Source organism: Myripristis murdjan, chromosome 17, assembly GCF_902150065.1.
Source record: "Myripristis murdjan chromosome 17, fMyrMur1.1, whole genome shotgun sequence".
NCBI lineage: Eukaryota > Metazoa > Chordata > Actinopteri > Holocentriformes > Holocentridae > Myripristis > Myripristis murdjan.
In genome coordinates, this window is record NC_043996.1 from 6498279 (window position 1) to 6521380 (window position 23102).

At 40.3% G+C, this 23102-nt stretch overlaps 2 protein-coding genes across 2 annotated transcripts in view; one reads left to right on the forward strand and one right to left on the reverse strand.

Moving 5' to 3' along the window:
* The first annotated feature begins 4398 nt into the window (after positions 1 to 4398).
* Positions 4399 to 7366, forward strand: c17h14orf119 (chromosome 17 C14orf119 homolog). The gene is made up of 2 exons (XM_030075274.1): positions 4399 to 5177; positions 6518 to 7366. The coding sequence occupies exons 1-2, from the start codon at positions 4791 to 4793 to the stop codon at positions 6689 to 6691; spliced, it is 561 nt and encodes a 186-aa protein (XP_029931134.1). The 5' UTR covers positions 4399 to 4790; the 3' UTR covers positions 6692 to 7366.
* Positions 7367 to 7487: 121 nt separating this feature from the next.
* The window catches only part of LOC115374818 (uncharacterized), a 42056-nt gene continuing 26441 nt past the window's right edge, over positions 7488 to 23102 (reverse strand). The window contains 43 exon segments of the mRNA XM_030073949.1: positions 7488 to 8202; positions 8411 to 8455; positions 8542 to 8583; positions 10613 to 10708; positions 11010 to 11105; positions 11319 to 11465; positions 12484 to 12546; positions 12644 to 12706; positions 12913 to 13002; positions 13101 to 13190; positions 13334 to 13423; positions 13538 to 13627; positions 13766 to 13855; positions 13960 to 14022; positions 14109 to 14192; positions 14320 to 14406; positions 14822 to 14908; positions 15060 to 15128; positions 15205 to 15267; positions 15369 to 15431; positions 15523 to 15612; positions 15704 to 15793; positions 17270 to 17332; positions 17566 to 17655; positions 17754 to 17843; positions 17987 to 18076; positions 18191 to 18280; positions 18420 to 18509; positions 18614 to 18676; positions 18763 to 18846; positions 18987 to 19073; positions 19496 to 19582; positions 19734 to 19802; positions 19879 to 19941; positions 20043 to 20105; positions 20197 to 20286; positions 20373 to 20462; positions 20579 to 20668; positions 20862 to 20924; positions 21029 to 21112; positions 21472 to 21558; positions 22760 to 22843; positions 23026 to 23094. Coding sequence (XP_029929809.1) covers positions 7649 to 8202; positions 8411 to 8455; positions 8542 to 8583; positions 10613 to 10708; positions 11010 to 11105; positions 11319 to 11465; positions 12484 to 12546; positions 12644 to 12706; positions 12913 to 13002; positions 13101 to 13190; positions 13334 to 13423; positions 13538 to 13627; positions 13766 to 13855; positions 13960 to 14022; positions 14109 to 14192; positions 14320 to 14406; positions 14822 to 14908; positions 15060 to 15128; positions 15205 to 15267; positions 15369 to 15431; positions 15523 to 15612; positions 15704 to 15793; positions 17270 to 17332; positions 17566 to 17655; positions 17754 to 17843; positions 17987 to 18076; positions 18191 to 18280; positions 18420 to 18509; positions 18614 to 18676; positions 18763 to 18846; positions 18987 to 19073; positions 19496 to 19582; positions 19734 to 19802; positions 19879 to 19941; positions 20043 to 20105; positions 20197 to 20286; positions 20373 to 20462; positions 20579 to 20668; positions 20862 to 20924; positions 21029 to 21112; positions 21472 to 21558; positions 22760 to 22843; positions 23026 to 23094 — 3938 coding nt within the window. The 3' untranslated portion in view covers positions 7488 to 7648.

The window sequence follows — 23102 nt, forward strand, 5'->3', positions numbered from 1 at the left end:
GAATTAAATGATAAGAGGAAGATGACAACAACAATGAAACAAGGATTAATTAGACTGATGCCTAAACCAAATAAAGATTCTCTCCTCCTACTTCACTCCTCTAAATGTGGATGATCATTTATTTATGCTTGTATTTCCTTGACGTTTAAAAAGAAATCTTGAGGAGATTGTAAATGAAACCCAGACAGGATTCATGGCTGACTGACATATAAGTAACACTATGAGACTGGTTTTAGATCTACTTGACAGTTCAGACTATGTACAGTCACAACGGTCATTGTATTTCTCCACTTTTCTAAAGCCTCTGATACAGTGGAACGCCCATTTATATATGAGGCTTTACATTTGTTTGGGTTTGGGGAAACTTTATTTCTGCAGTGAAAAAGTTATACAAGGACATTACTCACTCTTTATTCATCTATCCCAACAATTTCAAAGGGTTTCCTGTTAAGAGATCAGTGCACCAAGGCTGTCCTGTCCCTGTTTTTATGTGTGATTTCTAACTGTTGCACAGTTACTTTCATTAAAGGTTTTGAACAGTTCCAGTGTGGCTTCAGAGGGTAATTTGAATTACACAACTGGCAGATGATACAGTTTTGTTTCTGAAGGATAAACACCAAATTGAGCTTCAGGGTTGCATCTTAACACAGGAAAATGTGAAATCTTCAGCCTCATTGATATAGATAATGCATATTCCAGTGAAAACCACTGTCAAATATTTAGGTATTGAGATAACTAAAGATAATGTTGACTAGACCCACGGTTCTCAAAGTGGGGTCCGCGGACCCCTGGGGGTCCTCGACGCATAGCCAGGGGGTCCGCGAAAAAATTCACGGCAATGTATTTTTTTATTATTATTATTATTAATTTTTTTAAAAACCTTTTGGGGAATAGGGGCGTTAAACTGTGAAATAAACACTGTGTTCGTTTTTAAGTGTCTCCCACGATTGATTTGGGGAGCTTACTCATGTGATTACACATCAGGCAATCTGGTATGACACCTCACAGGCGCTCGCACGGCTTCACAAATAACAGCAACAACAAACACTCAAAGCGCCTCTGTCCGTCAGTGTCTAGTCAATTCTTCTGGTACACAAAGGGTTAACAGCCGGTCTCCGCTAGAAGTCCCGCCTCTAACCTAATATCGCTCATCGATTGGCTCTGCCGTTTCTTGCTAATGTGTGATTGGCCGTCCCCGCTCTCACTCCATGTGGTTGTAAAAAAAAGCGCTGGAGGACGTGCACAACGGAGTTTGTTTGGCTGGTTGGCCAGCAGCTACGCACACGGACTGTTTTTTTCACTGTTTATGTCGTCAGGTGGCAGTTAGAACAATAGTTCAGCGTGCATCTTTGACATGAGAGCTTTTATCAGGCACATTGGCCTTTTGTCTCTAGGGAAGCAGGAATTATCCATTTTTTACTAACCACGATTTAAAATGTCAAGCTTATAGAAATGTAGTACGGAAGCCCTAAAGGGCCATACAAACATATATTTTATTTCCTCCGTTTTCTCGTGATAACGAGATAATTCCTCCGTTTTCTCGTGATAACGAGATAATTTTCCTCTGTTTTCCCGTGATAACGAGATAAATTTCCTCCGTTTTCTCGTGATAACGAGATATTTTTCTTCCGTTTTCTCGTGATAACGAGATAATTTTCCTCCGTTTTCTCGTGATAACGAGATAATTAAATCGAGATCTTGAGAAAACAAAGCCATTGTCTTATTAAATTATTGCAGGAAACATCAGTCAGTGTAGCAATGTCAGAGGAGCAGGAGAATATTGATCACTGCATCACTTATCTGTTCAATCAAGGCCTGACACAGGCTGAAATAGCTTTATGCTTTATGTCAGGGGTCACCAATCACGTGCCATGGAGGGCCGAGAGGCTGCAGGTTTTCATTCCAACCAAGACCTCCACCAGGTGATTTCACTGATCACCTGGAGCTAATCAGTGAAATCACCTGGTGGAGGTCTTGGTTGGAATGAAAACCTGCAGCCTCTCCAAGGAGACGTCAGTCAGCATGACATGTCACGTATGATGGAAATCTCAGGCCTATCACGTTTCATTCATTCATTCAAAACGGAGGGAAAATATCTCGTTATCACGAGAAAACGGAGGAAAATTATCTCGTTATCACAAAAACGGAGGAAATTTATCTCGTTATCACGGGAAAACAGAGGAAAATTATCTCGTTATCACGAGAAAACGGAGGAAAATTATCTCGTTATCACGAGAAAACGGAGGAAATTTATCTCGTTATCACGGGAAAACAGGAAAATTATCTCGTTATCACGAGAAAACGGAGGAAATAAAATATATGTATGTATGGCCCTTTAGGGCTTCCGTAATGTAGAGCCTCAGCAGCAGAGATTTTTTTTTTTTTTTTTTTTTTTTCAAATAAGAGCAAGGCAATGGACACTAATCTGTTTGTATTTAGATATTCAGTGTCAAACATTTGTTTTATTTTATTGATGTTTCTGTACGATGTTGATGTACAGTATGATGCACAGTTGCACTAAAGACAAGAACTCAGTTAAATTGCCTGCTTGTCTTTCTTTAGTTGCCTTTAACTTACAACAGTACAGAATTATTTAATACTTGTAGTCAGTATAGATATTCATATATGCAGTATAAACATTAATGTAAATCCCTTACTAGTTTTTATTTTTTCTGATTATGATTGTTTGCTTGTTTATTTGATCAGCTCTACATGATGTGAAATTGCAGTCCTAAATGCAAAAAACGTCAACTTTCAGGGGCGCCGCCTTGGAGCGCTTTTATGTCCCCACCAATGTCAAAATCAAACCTACACCCTTGGATGAGGCTATGTGCTAATGCTGCTAATCAACTAGCAAAGAGTACAAATGTGGTTATAAGTATTATGCTTATCGGTGTTGCGAGTGTCAGGGGGTCCCCGGAAAATTTTGACCTCTCCAGGGGGTCCCTGGGCCAAAAAAGTTTGAGAACCCCTGGATTAAGGAATGTCTTAAAGCTCCAAATTCAATTTGGTATTTCATTCCAAACGATATTTTCAGACATCTGGATGGTCTTCATTTTCCTCTTGTTAATTTTAACATTACCAAGTTGCCTATAAATGTATCTATATTTGATCAACACATGGTCCTAGCATGGCATCATTTCCATGTTAGGACTGTGTGTTGATCAAATTACATACATAACTTTTCCCCACACAAAACCATCATATGAGTAGTGGATAGATTACAAAAACAACTAAAAATCTATATTCAAGCAAAACTGAGTTGATGAAGGTATTATTTATGTAAAAAATCCCTCTGATGCCAACACTTCATTTTTTAATTGCAATTCCTTTTTCTGAAATCGTGTAATGCAACAAACACAGACTTTAATTATGTAATGAAAGCTATTTCTTATGGTCTGTCCCACCTGATGAAAAGTCATATTCAGGTTCAAGAACCCCTCTGTCCTTTAAGCTGATCCATAAAATTTCTCCAGAGAAACATTTTTCACCCTGAAACTGGCTCCCAATTATTTTGGTCTTGTAAATTTACATATGGGCTGTGGAAAGATTCATAATTTTATATTAAACAATGTTTTCTAAGATTTTTACTTTTTTCTATAGAACCATTATATTTGGTTGGTCTGTTTGTAGAGAGAAAGATGATAAGGCATTTTTTTTTATTACTCATATTTAACTTCTTGACAAATTCCACATTCACAAACGCAAATTGACAATAAAAATGCCTTGTATTCGTGAAGGAATACATGTACATGTATTGTTCCATATACTTGAAACAATACATGTCAGTGATTTCTTTTGCACACAAAAGGGTGACAACACTATGAATGTATGCAATATTTTTTTTAAAATCCAGGTGAATTCATTATCATTATTATTATTATTATTATTATTATGATTATTATTACTATCATCATCATCATCATCATCATCATCATTATCATCATCATCGCCATCATTATTGGCCGTCTTCTTATTATTATTATGAATCTTTTTGTTAGGAATATATATATTTGCTGTATTTCTCTCAATTAACACATTGCACTAGTTTATGTTTTGATAACTTCATGCCTCATATATTTGCAAACAATGTTGTTGCAAAAAAAAAAAAAAAAAAAAAGTCCCACAATAAGAGCATTATTTAAAGACAACATGTTTTCTACCGCCACAGCAACATTTTACTGGAGTAATTTTGTTAGTAACACTGATTTGGAAAAAATCAGTTAAAAAAAAAAAAAATCTATCTATCTATCTATCTATCTATCTATCTATCTATCTATCTATCTATCTATCGATAGATAGATAGATAGATAGATAGATAGATAGATAGATAGATGTATCTGACTGCGTCAGTGACCGTTTTTGGAAACAGTGGCAGCAGCGGGGTGTTTGCGCACGGCCTGCGCAGCCCTGAGCGCCTGCAGCACAGCGCGTGCCCTGCGCTCTGCCTGCGGACGCTGCTCGAGCTAAAGCTAACTAGCTGGCTCGGCTAGCCGTCCGAGGAGAGCGTAGCTGCCGCTCAGAAATGCCTGAGACAAGGTGACTAATATCCAGAAAAGGTGGGGGAAATATGGTCGTGTGTTAAAAGCAATGCTGAAGTTGACTTCTGACCCGGAAGACAGTGGCTGTGAGCTAGCTTAGACAACCAGCTCGACGTCGAGCAGAGCTCTCTGAGCGGTAAATTGAGTTATCCGGGTTGATGGCTCGAAGGATTATCGCTGTCTCTCCTGCGGCAGTTGGAATTGAAAGCAACAGCAGATGAAAGCCGTCAGTTCAACATCTTTTCAGAGATGTCGTGGTTTTATTATGCCAGTCAAGGGGTAAACCAACATGCTGACATGATGCCAGCCACAGCCGCGGACGGTACGGCCAACACGCACTGCTCCGGGGTCAGAGGTCCGTCCAGCTCGGCTCCCAGCCTGCTGGACCTCCCAGCGGTCCCCCAGGGTGCAGCAGGGCCGCCGAGCCTGGAGAACCTGTCGTGCACCTCTCAGAGTGCGGCCCCCGGCGGAGAGCCGGAGCCCATCTCCTATGTCACCGTCCAGGAGCAGCGGTGTGTCCTGAGCTGGTTCCTGGGCTGGACCACCCCGCAGAGAGAGCGATTCCTGCAGGACCTGCTGGGGAAAGCTGTGCCCGGGAAAGTGTGCACCCTCCTGGATTCACTCAACACCCTACAGGTGCATCTCACAGACCCACAATCTGAGATCATTTTTGAGACTTGTGTGGTGTCATCTGTAACACTTAACATTAGCGCTGGGACTTTCTGTTTATCTCCCGATTCGATACCATCAAGATAGTTGGGTGTCGATTTGATTTGTATGTAATGCGATTATAATGGATTGCGATTCGATATTACGATGTACTGCGATTTTTGTTTTTTTGAATTATCCTTTAGTTCAGTGGTTCTTAAAGGGCGGTATGCATCGCCTAGGGGTATGTTGGAGTACTGCGGGGAGTGCGTGAGATTTTTTTTTTTTTTAATGTTATCAAGTCAGGCATAATTCATAAAATAATTAGCCTATGCTTTAATAATTTTAATAAAAAAAAAAATGTAAACCACATTTTATATGTAGTATTCCCTCTGGGTTTCCTGAAACTGTCAAATGTGTGTGTTTCTCTTTTTAAATTTGCTGCCATGGTCATTGAGCAAAGATGTTTTTTTTTTCTCTATGACCAGGAAGCCAAGTCAAAAAATCAAGAAAATGGATTTGTGGTTGAAACATAGCAGTGATACAGCTGAAAACAAGGAGGAAGAAGTGAAAAAGAAGCAAAACCATTTTTTTTCCCCACTGGTCAGGGGGTACATTATAGAAAAAAGATCATGAACCATTGCTCAAGGCTATGATTGTGAAGTCTCATGGCTGTGATAGTCCTAGAGGTCACTATAGGTCATTGTATGCAGTGATGTCAAGTTTCAAAAAATGCTCTTAACTCAATGAAACGGCTACTATGTGGGCTAACATCATACATGAATGAAATTGTCCTCATTGAATCTCAGCTTTCCAGTCAAACCAAATTTATACAGCTCCAAGACACAAAGCTGTATGGTTTGTGGCCCTAGCTGCTTGGGATTAGCATAAGGTGGCCATGTCTGCAAAGGAGAGCTTAGTGGCTGCCCAGAAATCCCATTTTCATTCAGAGATCTGGAGGTCAGAGGTCAGTGGACCCCTTTGAAAGTGGCCATGCCAGTTTTTCCCTCTCCAAAATTTAGCCTTAACTTACCAACAACCCAGCACGACATACTTAGTTACTAATGAATTCCTTATGTCATCTAGCTTCATACGATTAAATCAATTCAGTAAATATATATATATATATATATATATATATATATATATATGTGTGTGTGTGTGTGTGTGTGTGTGTGTGTGTGTGTGTGTGTATATATATATATACATATTATGAAAATGGTTTTAAAAACAGAATCACAATACACAAGTGCATTGTTTTTTTTTTTTTGTTGTTGTTTTTTTTAACTCCCACTCCATAACAGCTTCTTTTTCTGTGTCATGTCCAGGTTAAAGACAGACCCCCAAACATCTTTGAATGCCAGCTGCGCCTGTGGACCCAGTGGTTCGAGTCATGGAGCGAAGAGGAGAGGAATCGTTTCCTCCACATGCTGGAAGAGCGGGACCCAGTTTTTGTTGCCCACTTCTACAGGAATGTGGCTGGCACAGCAGGAAGGGATTGATAGATAAGGAGAGAAAATCCTTGCAGGGACTGGAGCATACCTCTGTGGTGTGTGATCAGTAATTGTGTTGAATACCGATTAGAACAGGTGATAAACTGGTTGGAAATGAGTAAGAGGTGGATGAGAAATTTTTGTGTTAGCACTTAGCCAGTTTTCCTTTATTGAGAGGAATGTTTCTATTACCATGATGGGACTCATTTTTAATCAGAATGGACAATTATTACTCTTACATGTTTTTTTGTCTGTGTTATTTACCACTCTTGTCAGCCTAGGTAATGAGTGGAGAAGATTTGAAGGCGGAGGTCATCATACTATGAACGGTCCTTCACCAGACTTTGTTTCTGTTCCCTACACCGGCTTACTCAGGGCCATATCATACATTAAACAGTTATTTATTTCAGGACACAAATGCATAATGCTTTACATATTAGCAGAAGATCTATCATTTAATAACATGACTCCATGAACGTGAGATTTCACATCTTATTTCAAGATAATAAAAGTCACAGGCAGCTGTCCTGTATTGTGCCTAGTGAATAAAGCACCTTGACTTGTAGACAACAAGAGGAAAAAGGTATTTGTGATATATGGCATTGCTGTATCAAAAGTCCCTCTCAAAATTCTAATTATATTGATTTTTTTTTTAACCACAAGAATAAATGAAGTACTCACATGCTTTGCCTTTATTTATTGCTTTAAATCACTCAGCATTAAATTGTGATGTAAACACCTTTTTATGCATTTACAAAGGTTAAAAAAAAGTTATAAAGAAAATCAGGAACATATACTGTGGGTACAAAGGATTGTGTGGGTATGATACTGAGATATTCAAACGTGTTGAAATGATTTTTGTATATTAAGCACAAAGATGATCACTGGAGTAATAAGCAGTGCCTTCTGGGAAGACACAAAGATAGGATTTGGTACTGTCAAGTATCACTTGCTTCATTCCCTATACTATAACCAGTCCACTGAGCTAACAGGAATGAAGACAAATGGATTCATGTTTGCACCAGGCTCCTCTTCACAAGCGTTGATAAATGGATAGATTTTGTGTGCGAACGTTTGGCCAGTAAATGAGTGCAAATGAGCTCTGGTATTAGCATCGTAGAAAGAGATTGTGCCACCGTCATAATCCAGTAGAACACCCAGTTTAATAGGTTGTGCCTGTATTACAATAGGTTTAGGACGTGTATCAAAAGCTCGGTACTGTCCCTGTTTGTTCTTAGTTATAGTCCAGAAGCCGCTTTGAGGTCGGAGCTGTAGTGCACCCCTTCTGTTAGCAGACTCGCTGGCCATCCCGATGTTAAAACACAGCTTCCTAGCAACAGACACCTCCCAGTAATGCTTTCCTTGTGTGAAGCCAGTCTTGCCCAATGCAGCTAGAGCCACATTAAACCGAGATGGGCTATCAAGAATGTTCTGCGGTGTCGTAGCAATGGCCATCTCGGTGCCTTCTGCAGACAAAACCACTCTTGGGTGAGCAGTGTCTGGATCCAAAGCCACAGTGGCTGCAAAAAGAGAAGAGTAGCAGAATAATAATTGAATTTTTCAAATAACTTTTCACAAGAAAATTGACACTGCAAAGTCTTAACATTTGATTTATACAGCACCTAACCAGGTTGTGATGTTTCCAAGAAAGACTCAAAATGTCAGTCAATTCAAACATTATTGCAGAATCCCACAAAATTAATTGACGTGTGTGAACGAGTGACTCACCGGGGTGGACAGTCTTATCATCCACAACCGTCGGTCTGTTAAGATCTGTGGAGAGAGCAGCAAAAGTTTTTGTTTTTCCTGCCGGGAGCATTTTGTAATGTCATATTGTTCTCTATACAGTGTGCAGTTACCTTTAACAGTGTCCTTGAGTTGTCTGTTCTCAGCCTCCAAATCTAACAGAGATAATAAAGAGAAGAAATTAGTCTGCATTTTAACAAGAATCTCAGGGTGGAAACACTGCCCTAAAATCTGCCCTAAAGTCATGATAACAGTGGAGTGACTTACACAAGACCCAGTCAGTAGGCAGTGTGAAATAATATGAGAGGGGATGCCATCCCGTGTTAGTAAAATGGCCAAAATGCACCCCCCCTTGTTAACTTACCGTCCCCCCTCTCCATCTTTTAGTCACAGAGCAAGTGCAGGGGCAGAGGAGTTGTTTAATTGAATATATTAGTCTAGTCTGGCTGAATCAGCAATCCTTTATCTGACTGAGATTTGTGCCAGTTAGAATCTATGGTCCTGAGCATGGCTCTGAAATATCAGCAGCCTCATTGTGCTGTGTATTGACCCTTTGCACGTGACGTCACGATCCAGTCGCGCGAAATATGAACGCCATGATGGACGGCAAAAGAGCAGTGGACGTCAATGTAAGACAAGGAGGCGCGTTAGACTTAGTGACATTTTGTAGTTGTATATAGTTTTTTTAATTTACTTTTATGGTGGTGAGATGGCGATTTCCGTGCAGTGTGCCAACAGGCAAGGCTGTAAGCCTAATCTAGCCTTTTACAGGATACCTTTTGATGCGGACAGAAGACGGTGACGGGTAGCTGCTAACAATCGTAAGGACTGGCAGCCGTCCAAACACTCCCGGATCTGCAGCGAACATTTTTACAAGGTCAGTTTCATATTAAAACGTTATCAGACTTACATAACCTTAGCTATGTTATAGTCAGTCAAAACAAACTGTGTAGTTAACTAACGTAGCTACCGTTAGCTAACAAACTCAAGTAGGGTTTGTTTACTAGTAGCGATGCTAGCTAGCTACTAACGTTAGCTAGCTAGTCCTTCTCAGGACTCTGTTCGTATTAGCTGGCACTCCTAATTCAGCAATAAGCCCCGAGAAGCCGCGGGTTACAGTGATTTTACAACGGCTACACGTTGTGCCTTAACGCCCCTCAGCCGTTGTAAAATCACTGTAACCCACGGCTTCTCGGGGCTTATTGCTGAATTAGGAGTGCCAGCTAATATGAAGAGTCCTTGTTAGCTAACGGTAGCTACGTTAGCTAACTACACTGAGTTTGTTTTGACTGACTCTAACATAGCTAAGGTTATATAAGTTTGATAACGTTTTAATATGAAACTGACCTTGTAAAAATGTTCGCTGCAGATCCAGGAGTATTTGGACGGCTGCCAGTCCTTATGATTGTTAGCAGCTACCCGTCACTGTCTTCTGTCCGCATCAAAAGGTCTCCTGTAAAAGGCTAGATTAGGCTTACAGCCTTGCCTGTTGGCACACTGCACGGCACAGCAGGAAATCACCATCTTACCACCATAAAAGTAAACTAAAAACTATCTACAAGCACGGAATGGCACGAACTACAATGCGCCCCCTTGTCTTAAACTGACGTCCACTGTTCTTCTGCCGTCCATCATGGCGCTGCTTCCCATGTCACGTGATAATTGTGACGTCTCTGCAAAGGGTCAATTGATAAATCCATGGCGCTGTCCATGGTGCTGAAGTAGCAGGCAGATTCGTAATTGCGCCTTTTTCTCACTGTCCTGCCATTCTGTCAGTTTTATCTTGGATCTGTAATATACTCTAAACTACACTACACTCTACTACTATACTACATAGCTTATTTACTCCATAGAGTAGTGTTACCTTCATGATCAAACTTTTATTTTTTGCACAGTGCACATTGTGTGTCCTTCAAGGAATTTAGATGATAAAAATGGCAAAGGGGTCATGTGGATATTGTAATTTAAAATGGCCCTGCTTGTCGTGTTTTGTGAAAAACATGAGAAAACCCTGCTTGAATAATCTGTCCATCGAATAAAACCAGACCCAGTGACTGAGGAATTTCTCACACTGAACAGTTTGATTCATCAGATTCTAGACTGAAGCAACTACTGCTCTATTTCCCTCTTTTATCAGCTGAACTCATATCAGTGAGCGCTTCCAGAGATTGAGATGTGGCCTACCGTCATATTTGCCCTGCAAGTTGTTCTTCTCCCTCTTCACCTCTGCTAACTCCTGCTGCAGCTGCTTGACACTGGCATCCTTCTGAGCTTTCAAATCTAATAGAGATTGGGGAGATGGAGAAATATTGTTCTGCATTTTACTGAAAATCTCAGTGTGGAAACATGGACGTAAGAATCAAATTTGTCTCATCAGTCAGAACACCAGTGAAGTGACTTAAAACAAGAACAATTCCTTACACTCAATGTGTGCAGAATCTCACAGCTAACAGTTTGATGATTCAGATTCTTGATTTGGATAGGACTATCTTGGCAAAAACTACTCCTCCACTTACTCTTTTATATATTAATACATGGACTGAATTAATATCTGCGAGCAATTCCAGAGAGTGGCACATACTATTGTATTGGTCCTGCAGGTTGTTCTTCTCCAGTTTCACTTGCTCTAATTCATGCTGCAGCTGCTTGACACTGTCATCCTTCTGAGCTTTCAAATCTAAAAGAGATAGGAGAGATGGGGAAATATTATTATTATTATTATTATTATTATTTGATAAAAAAAAATCTCAAGCTGGAAACACTGACCTAAGAATCAAATTTGTTTCATGAATCAGAATATGAGTGAAGTTTAAAGTAAGATTCAGTGTCTGAGGAATTTCTCATAGTGAACAGTTCATATCAGTGAGTGATTCCAGAGAGTGGGACATACTGTCATATTGGTCCTGCAGGTCTTTTTTCTCCGTCCTCACTCGTTGTAACTCCTGCTGCAGCTCATTGAAGCTGGCATCCTTCTCATGCAGTTGCTGTTGCAGTCGATCAGCGTCCTGCTGGCTCTGTGTCAGCTGTTTCTGTATTTCTGTTTGATGAAATATTCCATTCCTGAATACCGTCATATACTCGATTTATATTTTATTTTCAGCTTAAGTTGAAATTGGGTTTTTATTTTAGAAAAAAAAGTTGTTTTTTCAGTTGAGGCTAAAAAGAGACTGCTGCAACCTTTATGTCTGTGCTGGACTATGGTCATGTCCACTGTGGTGCGCAGAGGTTTATTACAAATTTTGAAGCCCTTACTCACCATTGCTTCTTATATGCTTGGGTTGGATGGTCTGCTTTATCCTCCCATAAACTTAAGCATTGGCATATTTTAATTTGCAAGGCTATTCTTGGTTTGCCTCCATTTTACTGATGGGTCTGACGTTACTGTCTTTGCCCCCAGGACTTTTCCTGCTATCTGTCCCTAAAGCCCATACTTAAGTGGGAAAAGGGAATTGCTGCACCCTCTGCTTGGAATCAGTTACAAACCAACCTGAATCTCAGGGAGCTGGTCTTTCTAAATACATTTAAAATAATCCTTAATGATTTGGAGGCAGACACACCTAGCTGTGGATGTTTGTCTTGCCTCTGTATAGCCATCTTTCCACTGTCACATCACTGTGAGCAAGGGCTATCTTCAAGCCAGATGGAAATAAAGGCCCTTGGCAACAAGCCGTGAGACCATTTTGTTTGACCAGTACTGCCGATTGTTCTCCATTTTTCTGCTGCTCTGTTATTTATCTGCTACAAAAGCAAGCTGCACTTGTCTCCCCAGTAATGACCCTTAACTCCACCTCAGACCTTGGTTAGGCCTGGGTGGCCCATGGGTATTTGGTGGGCCATTAGCACCTGGAGCCTGGCCCTGACACAGCCACACCGATCACAATCAAAGACCGGAAGTGACAATGGAGATGCAACTGGCCTTGGGAAGCACTAGCACGCCTGCGTTTGATGTGACAGTGGAAAGCTCAGTGAGCCTTTCCTGTTTAAATGAAGCTTAAATAAAAATAAATCTCCTTGACATCTGAATAGTGATAGCACTGTCATATCCAGCATCTCACCATCACACCGGCTGTGGGCATTAGAGCAGCAAGTGTCCAGTTCCTTTTTCTGTTTCTTCAGCTCTGTAAGGGTGAGAAGAAGTTGAGACAGTAATGCATCAGATACAAAATGGCAAGATTCAATGTCAACTTTCAACACCTTGAAATGTATAGAACAAACCGTTGTTTGCGTTTTGCAGATTTTGAACCTGTTTCTCTTGAGCTTTCAGTTGTTTCTGCATTTCTGAGAGAGAAGAAGGGGAAATAACACCATTACTGAATGACAGGGAAATCTTGTTGCTGAATGTTAGTGTTAACAGGTTGATAGTGACTGATGTGTACCTACTGCGTTAGTGTTTGGAATATTTACATTGTTGAAAAAGTATGTGTTTACTGAGTAGAGAAACTAATGAGAGGACATGCTGACAGGAAAGAGTAAATTTAACAAACCGTTGGCTTGTTCTTGAGTTATTTCATGCCTTTTGGTTGCCTCTCTCTGAGCCTCTTTTAGTTTTGACTGGAGATCAGTAATGTCCATGACTAACACACACAAAAACAAACAACAGCAAGATCATTTAGTTTCAAAAAGAGACAAACTGAGATGATATTTCTGGTGAATACATAAGACAGTGATGTACTCAGTTGGAAATTCTTTGCATCTGATTCCTTCAATAGACGTTGACTGTCTTGTAGTTGCCCCTCTTTCACACTGAGTTTGTTTTCCAGCTCTGCAAAGGATATAACATCTTAGTAAACACATTACCAGGAAACAAAACTATGCATTTCTGCGTAGTCATGAATACCATATTGTATTTACACAGCATTTCTTTTTCCCTCTCCACTTCCCATAATGTTTCATAGAACTCCTTACCTTCTAACGTGGCAGCATTGCTTTCTTTGAGGTTATCTATTTGAGTCTTCAGCTGCTTGATTTTCTGCTGGAGATCCATAATCTGAGCCGCTAAAACAGAAAGAGCGAGCTGGGTTTGGTGTTGTAAAGCCACATTATTTCTGCAGTTCCATTCTCCATCATTTAGGATAATGCTGTGACACCAAAGATGAGCAAAGAACTTACAGACATTTGTAACCGTCGTCTTACTGCTGCCCAGCTCTTTTGTCTTTTCTTCTAGCTCTGTCTTTTTCTCCTCCAACTCATTCTCCAGGTCTTTCGGGGAAAAAAGTATTTCCTCTTAACATCCACTTTATCTCTGAGACTTCATGCCATGTAGGACATGCTTTATTGAAGCAAAAGGATGCAAACAAGTGTGCAACCTACATTTGAGGATAATATATCATTTCCCACCTTTAATTTTGGTCAGTTGCCTGTTCATCTGTTCTTCTTTTTGCTGTCTCAGTCTCTTTATTTCATCTTGCAGATTCACCATGCCTATCACTAATTCAGAAAAAAAGCCTTTGTTAGTAACTGTGCACAAGACTGTAGTCAATGCTGACGCAACCATTCGCTGCCTGAGTAGCTTTGTCATTTTAATGACTCACTCTTTTTTGTTGAGTCATCATTTTCAATTCCCCCAATCAGACTGTAGAGGCGCTTTTGAAGTTCTGTGGATGACAAGATGCAAGATGTCAAGATACAAGACAGGGATTCCTAATAGTGAATGCTGTCAGGATATTTTTTTGCCACCCACCAGCAAGCTTTGCATAGTCTGTGTCATTTACAGCTGCACTGCTCAAGGTCTCAGCCTCTGTCTGTACTATAATGATCTCCAGAACTGAAAGAAAATTGAAATTTCAGAGGGTTTCTTCAGAGATGATTATTACTTTCCAGCAGGGATAAATTTGTGAAAATGTGTTCATCACATCAATAGAAATGTGTGCTCTTCAATTTGTTCAACTCACATCTTTCTGCTTGAGCACTTCTTGCCATCAGTTCTGCTTTTTTCTTTTCCAACTCCTTATTCTTCTCATCTAGAAGATTCTGAAGTTCTAAGATAGAAAAGAATGTATTGTTTTTTTGAAAAGAGTGTATTGTACCAGCCCCAAATTACACCAAGATTGTTGTATTTTCTACAAATGCCTGGTTAACTTTTTGTAGTAAACATCCTGTTCTGCATTACTGAAGCAGCTGATGAAGGTGTTTAGTCAGACGTTCTACTGAAGCACAATGGAAGCACCTCTTTGGGACCGCTCACATTTATGTAACTTGTCAACATAACATACAGGATGTTAATGATAAAAAATTACAATACATGGCCTATCTTGTGTAAAACAAGTGAAAAGACACATCCTTTTAGATTGTGACATGGCATCCATGTGTCTAAACATGCCCCCCCCTCAAATAATCGTGTCATACAGTTCCATGTGGGCAATATCTGACTGTACACACATCACAAACATTCACCTTGTATCTTGGTTTCTGAATTCTCAGTGCTCTGTATCTGCGTGTTCAGTGCCTTCACCTGCTGGGTTAATGTAGAAACCTGAAGAACTAAAAGAACCAATCAGAGTTAGACTTGCTCCTTAGACTTAGTTGGACTTGCCCTCACAAATGTGTGCATGCAGGGAAAATCGACAGGTTCAAGATTATTTGTTGAACAGATATTACAGGTTAAAGAGAGCAAAGCTGTTCCATCCCTCACCAAGTGAAGTAACTGTGTCAGATTTGGCCTCCAGTTCTTGCATCTTGGTGTCCAGATCATTCTGCAGCTCTGTGAGGGACACAAAAACTGTTCATCCCGCAAACAGAACAAAATGCCAGCAACAAGACAATAGAGGCTAACTCACGTTTTTGTTTCATCTGGATATCAGAGCATTGCTCCTCCTTGCGGTCCAGCTGTGTCTGTAGGACTGGTATAAAAATTGGAGTGAGACATGAGACTGGAAGAGGGTGTTTGTTGGTGTAGAAACTAAATGTGTTGGGACAATCAGAGCAAGAGCTCAGGACTTACCCCTGACTTGACTCTGAGCTTGAGAGAGTTCATCTTCTTTTGCCTTCAGCTTATTCTTACAATCTAGAAGAAACAGTTTTGCTTGTGCTTAAGAAACAGACAATCATTACTTCAATTAATCAGTGAAAGGGTGAAAAGGAAGTGAGACACTCACCAGTAATCGTTGCAGATGATGTTTGGCTCGCTATGATATTTTGTTTCTCCATGTTCCTCAGCTGGATTTGGAGATCTGTGACTCTCAAAACTGAGGAGCACAAAAAAGACAGATTTATACACCAATACATGTGAGATTATTCCACAGTCATGTGTGGACAACATGCTCCCTCTGTACTCACTCAAATTGGCATCTGCCTTGTTCTTCTCATTCAGTTCTTCAGTAAGTCTCTGCAGTTCTGTTTCCTTGGTGTTGAGTTGTTTGGTTAGCACTGAGACAAATCAAACAGTTACAGCACAGTTAGGAATCACACGTAAAGAAAAGTAGGAGATGATGGTGATAGCGATATTATAATCAGTCTCTGAATCAGGTGACTCCTTGTTTGTCTCTTTGACTGAACTTTCTTGGGTGGTGAATGGAGTGGTGAATCATCAGCTTCTTGATTTATATTTTATTTTCACCTCTAGTTGAAATTGGGTTTTTATTTTAGAAAAAAAAAAGTTGTTTTTTCAGTTGAGGCTAAAAAGAGACTGCTGCAACCTTTATGTCTGTGCTGGACTATGGCCATGTCCACTGTGGTGCGCAGAAGTTTATTACAAATTTTGAAGCCCTTACTCACCATTGCTTCTTATATGCTCGGGTTGGATGGTCTGCTTTATCCTCCCATAAAGTTAAGCACTGGCATATTTTAATTTGCAAGGCTATTCTTGGTTTGCCTCCATTTTACTGATGGATCTGACGTTACTGTCTTTGCCCCCAGGACTTTTCCTGCTATCTGTCCCTAAAGCCCATACTTAAGTGGGAAAAGGGAATTGCTGCACCTTCTGCTTGGGATCAGTTACAAACCAACCTGAATCACGGGGAGCTGGTCTTTCTAAATACATTTAAAATAATCCTTAATGATTTGGAGGCAGACACACCTAGCTGTGGATGTTTGTCTTGCCTCTGTATAGCCATCTTTCCACTGTCACACCACTGTGAGCAAGGGCTATCTTCAAGCCAGATGGTAATAAAGGCCCTTGGCAACAAGCCGGGAGACCAGTTTGTTTGAGCAGTACTGCCGATTGTTCTCCATTTTTCTTTTCTCTGTTATTTTTCTGCTACAGAAGCAAGCTGCACTTGTCTCCCAGTAATGACCCTTAACTCCACCTCAGACCTTGGTTAGACCTGGTGGCCCATGGGTATTTGGTGGGCCATTAGCACCTGGAGCCTGGCCCTGACACAGCCACACCGATCACAATCAAAGACCAGAAGTGACAATGGAGATGCAACTGGCCTTTGGCAAGCACTAGCACACCTGCGTTTGATGTGACAGTGGGAAGCCGTCTAATGATCCATGATGTTGACAGCTTGTGATGATGGCTGATGAATATTTTTTATATTTCATGATTCTGTCATTTATTTCCAATTTTAATTGTAACCTGTTATATGTTCATGTATGTCTGCAACCCTGTTATCTGTGCTGCTGCCTGTCTTGGCCAGGACACTCTTGCAAAAACGATTTTTAATCTCAGTGAGCCTTTCCTGTTTAAATGAAGCTTAAATCAAAATAAATCTTCTTGACATCTGGATAGTGATAGCACTGTCATATCCAGCATCTCACTATCACTCATGTTGTGGGCATTAGAGCAGCAAGTGTCCAGATCTTTTTTCTGTTTCTTCAGCTCGGTTGAGACAGTAATGCATCAGATACAAAATGGCAAGATTCAATCTCAACTTTCAACACCTTGAAATGTATAGAACAAACCGTTGTTTGCGTTTTGCAGATTTTTAATCTGTTTCTCTTGAGCCTTCAGTTGTTTCTGCATTTCTGAGAGAGAAGAAGGGGAAATAACACCATTACTGAATGACAGGGAAATCTTGTTTTACCCTTCATTTCAAACAAACAGGTTACTGAATGTTAGTGTTAACAGGTTGATAGTGACTGATGTGTACCTACTGCGTTAGTGTTTGGAATATTTACATTATTGAAAAAGTCTGTGTTTGCTGAGCAGAGAAACTAATGAGAGGACATGCTGACAGGAAAGAGTAAATTTAACAAACCGTTGGCTTGTTCTTGAGTTATTTCATGCCTTTTGGTTGCCTCTCTCTGAGCCTCTTTTAGTTTTGACTGGAGATCAGTAATGTCCATGACTGCCACACACAAAAATAAACAACAGCAAGATCATTTAGTTTCAAAAAGAGACAAACTGAGATGATATTTCTGGTGAATACATAAGACAGTGATGTACTCAGTTGGAAATTCTTTGCATCTGATTCCTTCAATAGACGTTGACTGTCTTGTAGTTGCCCCTCTTTCACACTGAGTTTGTTTTCCAGCTCTGCAAAGGATATAACATCTTAGTAAACACATTACCAGGAAACAAAACTATGCATTTCTGCATAGTCATGAATACCATATTGTATTTACACAGCATTTCTTTTTCCCTCTCCACTTCCCATAATGTTTCATAGAACTCCTTACCTTCTAACGTGGCAGCATTGCTTTCTTTGAGGTTATCTATTTGAGTCTTCAGCTGCTTGATTTTCTGCTGGAGATCCATAATCTGAGCCGCTAAAACAGAAAGAGCGAGCTGGGTTTGGTGTTGTAAAGCCACATTATTTCTGCAGTTCCATTCTCCATCATTTAGGATAATGCTGTGACACCAAAGATGAGCAAAGAACTTACAGACATTTGTAACCGTCGTCTTACTGCTGCCCAGCTCTTTTGTCTTTTCTTCTAGCTCCGTCTTTTTCTCCTCCAACTCATTCTCCAGGTCTTTCGGGGAAAAAAAGTATTTCCTCTTAACATCCACTTTATCTCTGAGACTTCATACCATGTAGGACATACTTTATTGAAGCAAAAGGATGCAAACAAGTGTGCAACCTACATTTGAGGATAATATATCATTTCCCACCTTTAATTTTGGTCAGTTGCCTGTTCATCTGTTCTTCTTTTTGCTGTCTCAGTCTCTTTATTTCATCTTGCAGATTCACCATGCCTATCACTAATTCAGAAAAAAAGCCTTTGTTAGTAACTGTGCACAAGACTGTAGTCAATGCTGACGCAACCATTCGCTGCCTGAGTAGCTTTGTCATTTTAATGACTCACTCTTTTTTGTTGAGTCATCATTTTCAATTCCCCCAATCAGACTGTAGAGGCGCTTTTGAAGTTCTGTGGATGACAAGATGCAAGATGTCAAGATACGAGACAGGGATTCCTAATAGTGAATGCTGTCAGGATATTTTTTTGCCACCCACCAGCAAGCTTTGCATAGTCTGTGTCATTTACAGCTGCACTGCTCAAGGTCTCAGCCTCTGTCTGTAGTATAATAATCTCCAGAACTGGAAAAAAAAACAACAAAAAAAGAAATTTCAGAGGGTTTCTTCAGAGATGATTATTACTTTCCAGCAGGGATAAATTTGTGTGAAAATGTGTTCATCACATCGATAGAAATGTGTGCTCTTCAATTTGTTCAACTCACATCTTTCTGCTTGAGCACTTCTTGCCATCAGTTCTGCTTTTTTCTTTTCCAACTCCTTATTCTTCTCATCTAGAAGATTCTGAAGTTCTAAGATAGAAAAGAATGTATTGTTTTTTTGAAAAGAGTGTATTGTACCAGCCCCAAATTACACCAAGATTGTCGTATTTTCTGCAAATGCCTGGTTAACTTTTTGTAGTAAACATCCTGTTCTGCATTACTGAAGCAGCTGATGAAGGTATTTAGTCAGACGTTCTACTGAAGCACAATGGAAGCACCTCTTTGGGACCGCTCACATTTATGTAACTTGTCAACATAACATACAGGATGTTAATGATAAAAAATTACAATACATGGCCTATCTTGTGTAAAACAAATGAAAAGACACATCCTTTTAGATTGTGACATGGCATCCATGTGTCTAAACATGCCCCCCCCCCCCCCCTCAAATAATCGTGTCATACAGTTCCATGTAGGCAATATCTGACTGTACACACATCACAAACATTCACCTTGTATCTTGGTTTCTGAATTCTCAGTGCTCTGTATCTGCGTGTTCAGTGCCTCCACCTGCTGGGTTAATGTAGAAACCTGAAGAACTAAAAGAACCAATCAGAGTTAGACTTGCTCCTTAGACTTAGTTGGACTTGCCCTCACAAATGTGTCCATGCAGGGAAAATCGACAGGTTCAAGATTATTTGTTGAACAGATATTACAGGTTAAAGAGAGCAAAGCTGTTCTATCCCTCACCAAGTGAAGTAACTGTGTCAGATTTGGCCTCCAGTTCTCGCATCTTGGTGTCCAGATCATTCTGCAGCTCTGTGAGGGACACAAAAACTGTTCATCCCGCAAACAGAACAAAATGCCAGCAACAAGACAATAGAGGCTAACTCACGTTTTTGTTTCATCTGGATATCAGAGCATTGCTCCTCCTTGCGCTCCAGCTGTGTCTGCAGGACTGGTATAAAAATTGGTGTGAGACATTAGACTGGAGGAGGGTGTTTGTTGGTGTAGAAACTAAATGTGTTGGGACAATCAGAGCAAGAGCTCAGGACTTACCCCTGACTTGACTCTGAGCTTGAGAGAGCTCGTCTTCTTTTGCCTTCAGTTTATTCTTCCAATCTAGAAGAAACAGTTTTGCTTGTGCTTAAGAAACAGACAATCATTACTTCAATGAATCAGTGAAAAGGTTTTAAGGAAATGAGACACTCACCAGTAATTATTGCAGATGATGTTTGGCTCGCTATGACATTTTGTTTCTCCATGTTCCTCAGCTGGTTTTGGAGCTCTATGACTCTCAAAACTGAGGAGCACAAAAAAGATTATACACCAATACATGTGAGATTATTCCACAGCCATGTGTGGACAACATGTTCCCTCTGTACTTACTCAAATTGGCATCTGCCTCGTTCTTCTCATTCAGTTCTTGAGTAAGTCTCTGCAGTTCTGTTTCCTTGGTGTTGAGTTGTTTGATTAGCACTGAGACAAATCAAACAGTTACAGCACAGTTAGGAATCACACGTAAAGAAAAGCAGTGGTGAATCATCAGCTTCTGAACAGTGTGGATGGCTTGAAGTGTTGTTGGAGATACTTACTGGTTATCTCCGTGGTTTGGGACAACTGGAGCTGTGACAGTTGTCTCTTCAAATGCTCCACCTGACTCTGCAGCGTGATGATTTTCAGCACTGAAGTACAACACAGCAGAAAGTCACATCAACATGAGTTTACTAGAATGAAAACACTCTCCACAAGCTGTCCACAAGTTGGAGGGAAAAGTCAAGAAAATGATAAAAGATGATAGAACTTTGAGTCGTTATCTCGTCGAACAGGTGAAAAAGCTCGTCCACACACTTTTCTGCTCACTTATTTCATACTCACTGAGCTTTGTGCTGTCTTTGTCTTCTATTTCATTGGTAAGACTGTCCAGCTTTTTTTGCAACTCTGGAAAAGGTACAGAGTCTTCCATGTTTTAAACAAGCATATTCCACATTTTTAAATATCATCAACCTGAGCCAACATTATATTGGCATTTGAATTTGACTTACCTCGTATATGATCACTGGTGGTGTTACTGGCAGCCTCTTTCTGATAGTGCCATATCTCAGATTGAATTTCAATGATTCTTAAAACTGAAACAAAAACACAGTGAGAATGATAATAGGATGAATACAGTGGTTCCCAAACCAGACCCCAAGAGCCCCTGTCCTGCAGGTCTTTGTTCCAGCTCTACTCTTGAACACCTGACCTCCATTAAGGTCCATGTTCCTTAATGCACACCCTGTTCAGGTAGATCTGTTTCAGCCAATCAGCATGAAGCCCTTAAATAGATGAGATGTGAAAGAGTAGAGCTGAAACAAAAATATGCAGGACAGGGGGATCTTGAGGACTCTGTTTATTGAAATATGTGTCATAGGATGATGCAGCCTAACAGACTGACATCTTTAGGGGTGAATCACAACATCACAGTTTATCAAACGAGTGCACTCACTTGTTTGTTGGTTGGCACCCAGCTTCTCCAGTTCTGCCTTCTTGTCCTTCAAGTTTTTCTCCTTCTCCTCAAGTAGCTTCTGCAGCTCTGGAAGAGACCCAGACAGATGCTGATCATTTCGGAAGGCAGAATAATGAATGGACTGCTAAACATCTACATCAACAAGTCCTTTAGTCCAGGACTGTATCTTGAATTTGTTCAGATACTGTTGTAACACTGGTTCTCTGAAACTGAGTAGAAAGATTAACCTATGGGGTATGACATATGGTCATGATCTCTGCAGAATTATCTGCATCAAGTCTGGCTTTGTCACATGCTTGAGGTGGAAAGTAACTGAGGAGGGAAATCTGGAGATTCCCCGCAGGCTAGCAAATGTGTGGAGCTGAACAGCACTGAGCTGGGTTCCCCAACCTTTCAAGGTATCTGGAGGCTGATCCAAGGATTTTTCTCTTGAGGACAGCTAAATGAGAAGGTCCAGTTGGAGAAAATATGTGAAACTGCTTAATGGAGTACTCATAAAGTAAATATCAACTGAGGAATATCAGCTGTGGTGGGCTCCTTGGGCAAACAACGCACTGCTGTCTGTCAAAGCCAGACTTTGAGCAGCTGGATGTTTCTGTGTAGGTCCTAACCAGACATTGCTGCCCATAGGTTTATCTTGAACACAAGATGATGAATGAGAACTATCTTTTGTTAGAATGAGTGAAAAATATGCAGGTAGATGAAGATTACCTTGTGTGAGGAGATTTCCTCAAGATATTATCACTTGTTTGTGACAAAAGTCACAAGAGATCAGAAAGTGCATTGGAAATTATTGTATTCCACTGACCAATTTGGTAGAAACGTTTTTTTTTCCTGCACGCCTCACAATACTTTTTATTTGGCTTTTTCAAGACAATGTTGCAATCCAGAAATTAACAGTAACGTAGGGTGCTGCATCTGGAGCCTTGATGTAGAGTATATGCAACAGAGGAAAAAATGTTGCAAAATTTGATTTTATTTCATATTAAGTGTAAGGATAATTAAACAAACACCATGGGGTTCAGCTGAATTATATCTTCCCAGTTATAACACATTCTGGCTGCAAAAAGTAAAAACAAAAACAAAAACAAAAACAAAAACAAAAACAAAAAACACTTCACAGCTTCTAGTTACAAACCACACTAAGATTCAAATGTCAATCTGCAGAATGACAAAACCATAAATTTGTTAAAAACTAATTGTAAAGAAAACTGTTTCTACACTTGGGCATGATGTCAAACGGTTCACCGTGACAACTGTTACTCACCTGAGATCTTGTCTTGATTGTCTGCAGTACTGATCAGACCCTTCAGTGCCTCGAGCTCATGATTCAGGTTTATGATCCCCAGCACTAGGCCAGAAACACACAACAAACATCGTTGGGTGGTTTAAAATGCTGGGAACAAGTAATCTGGAAGCCTTTTTCACAGTTGCCACTGCTACACTGACAAACTAAAATGAAACCTGAATAGACTTCCACTTACACAAGCGTGTGCAAGAAAATGAAACAGTAAAGTTTTTCCCTGCACTCACCAAGTGAAGTAACTGTGTCAGATTTGGCCTCCAGTTCTCGCATCTTGGTGTCCAGATCATTCTGCAGCTCTGTGAGG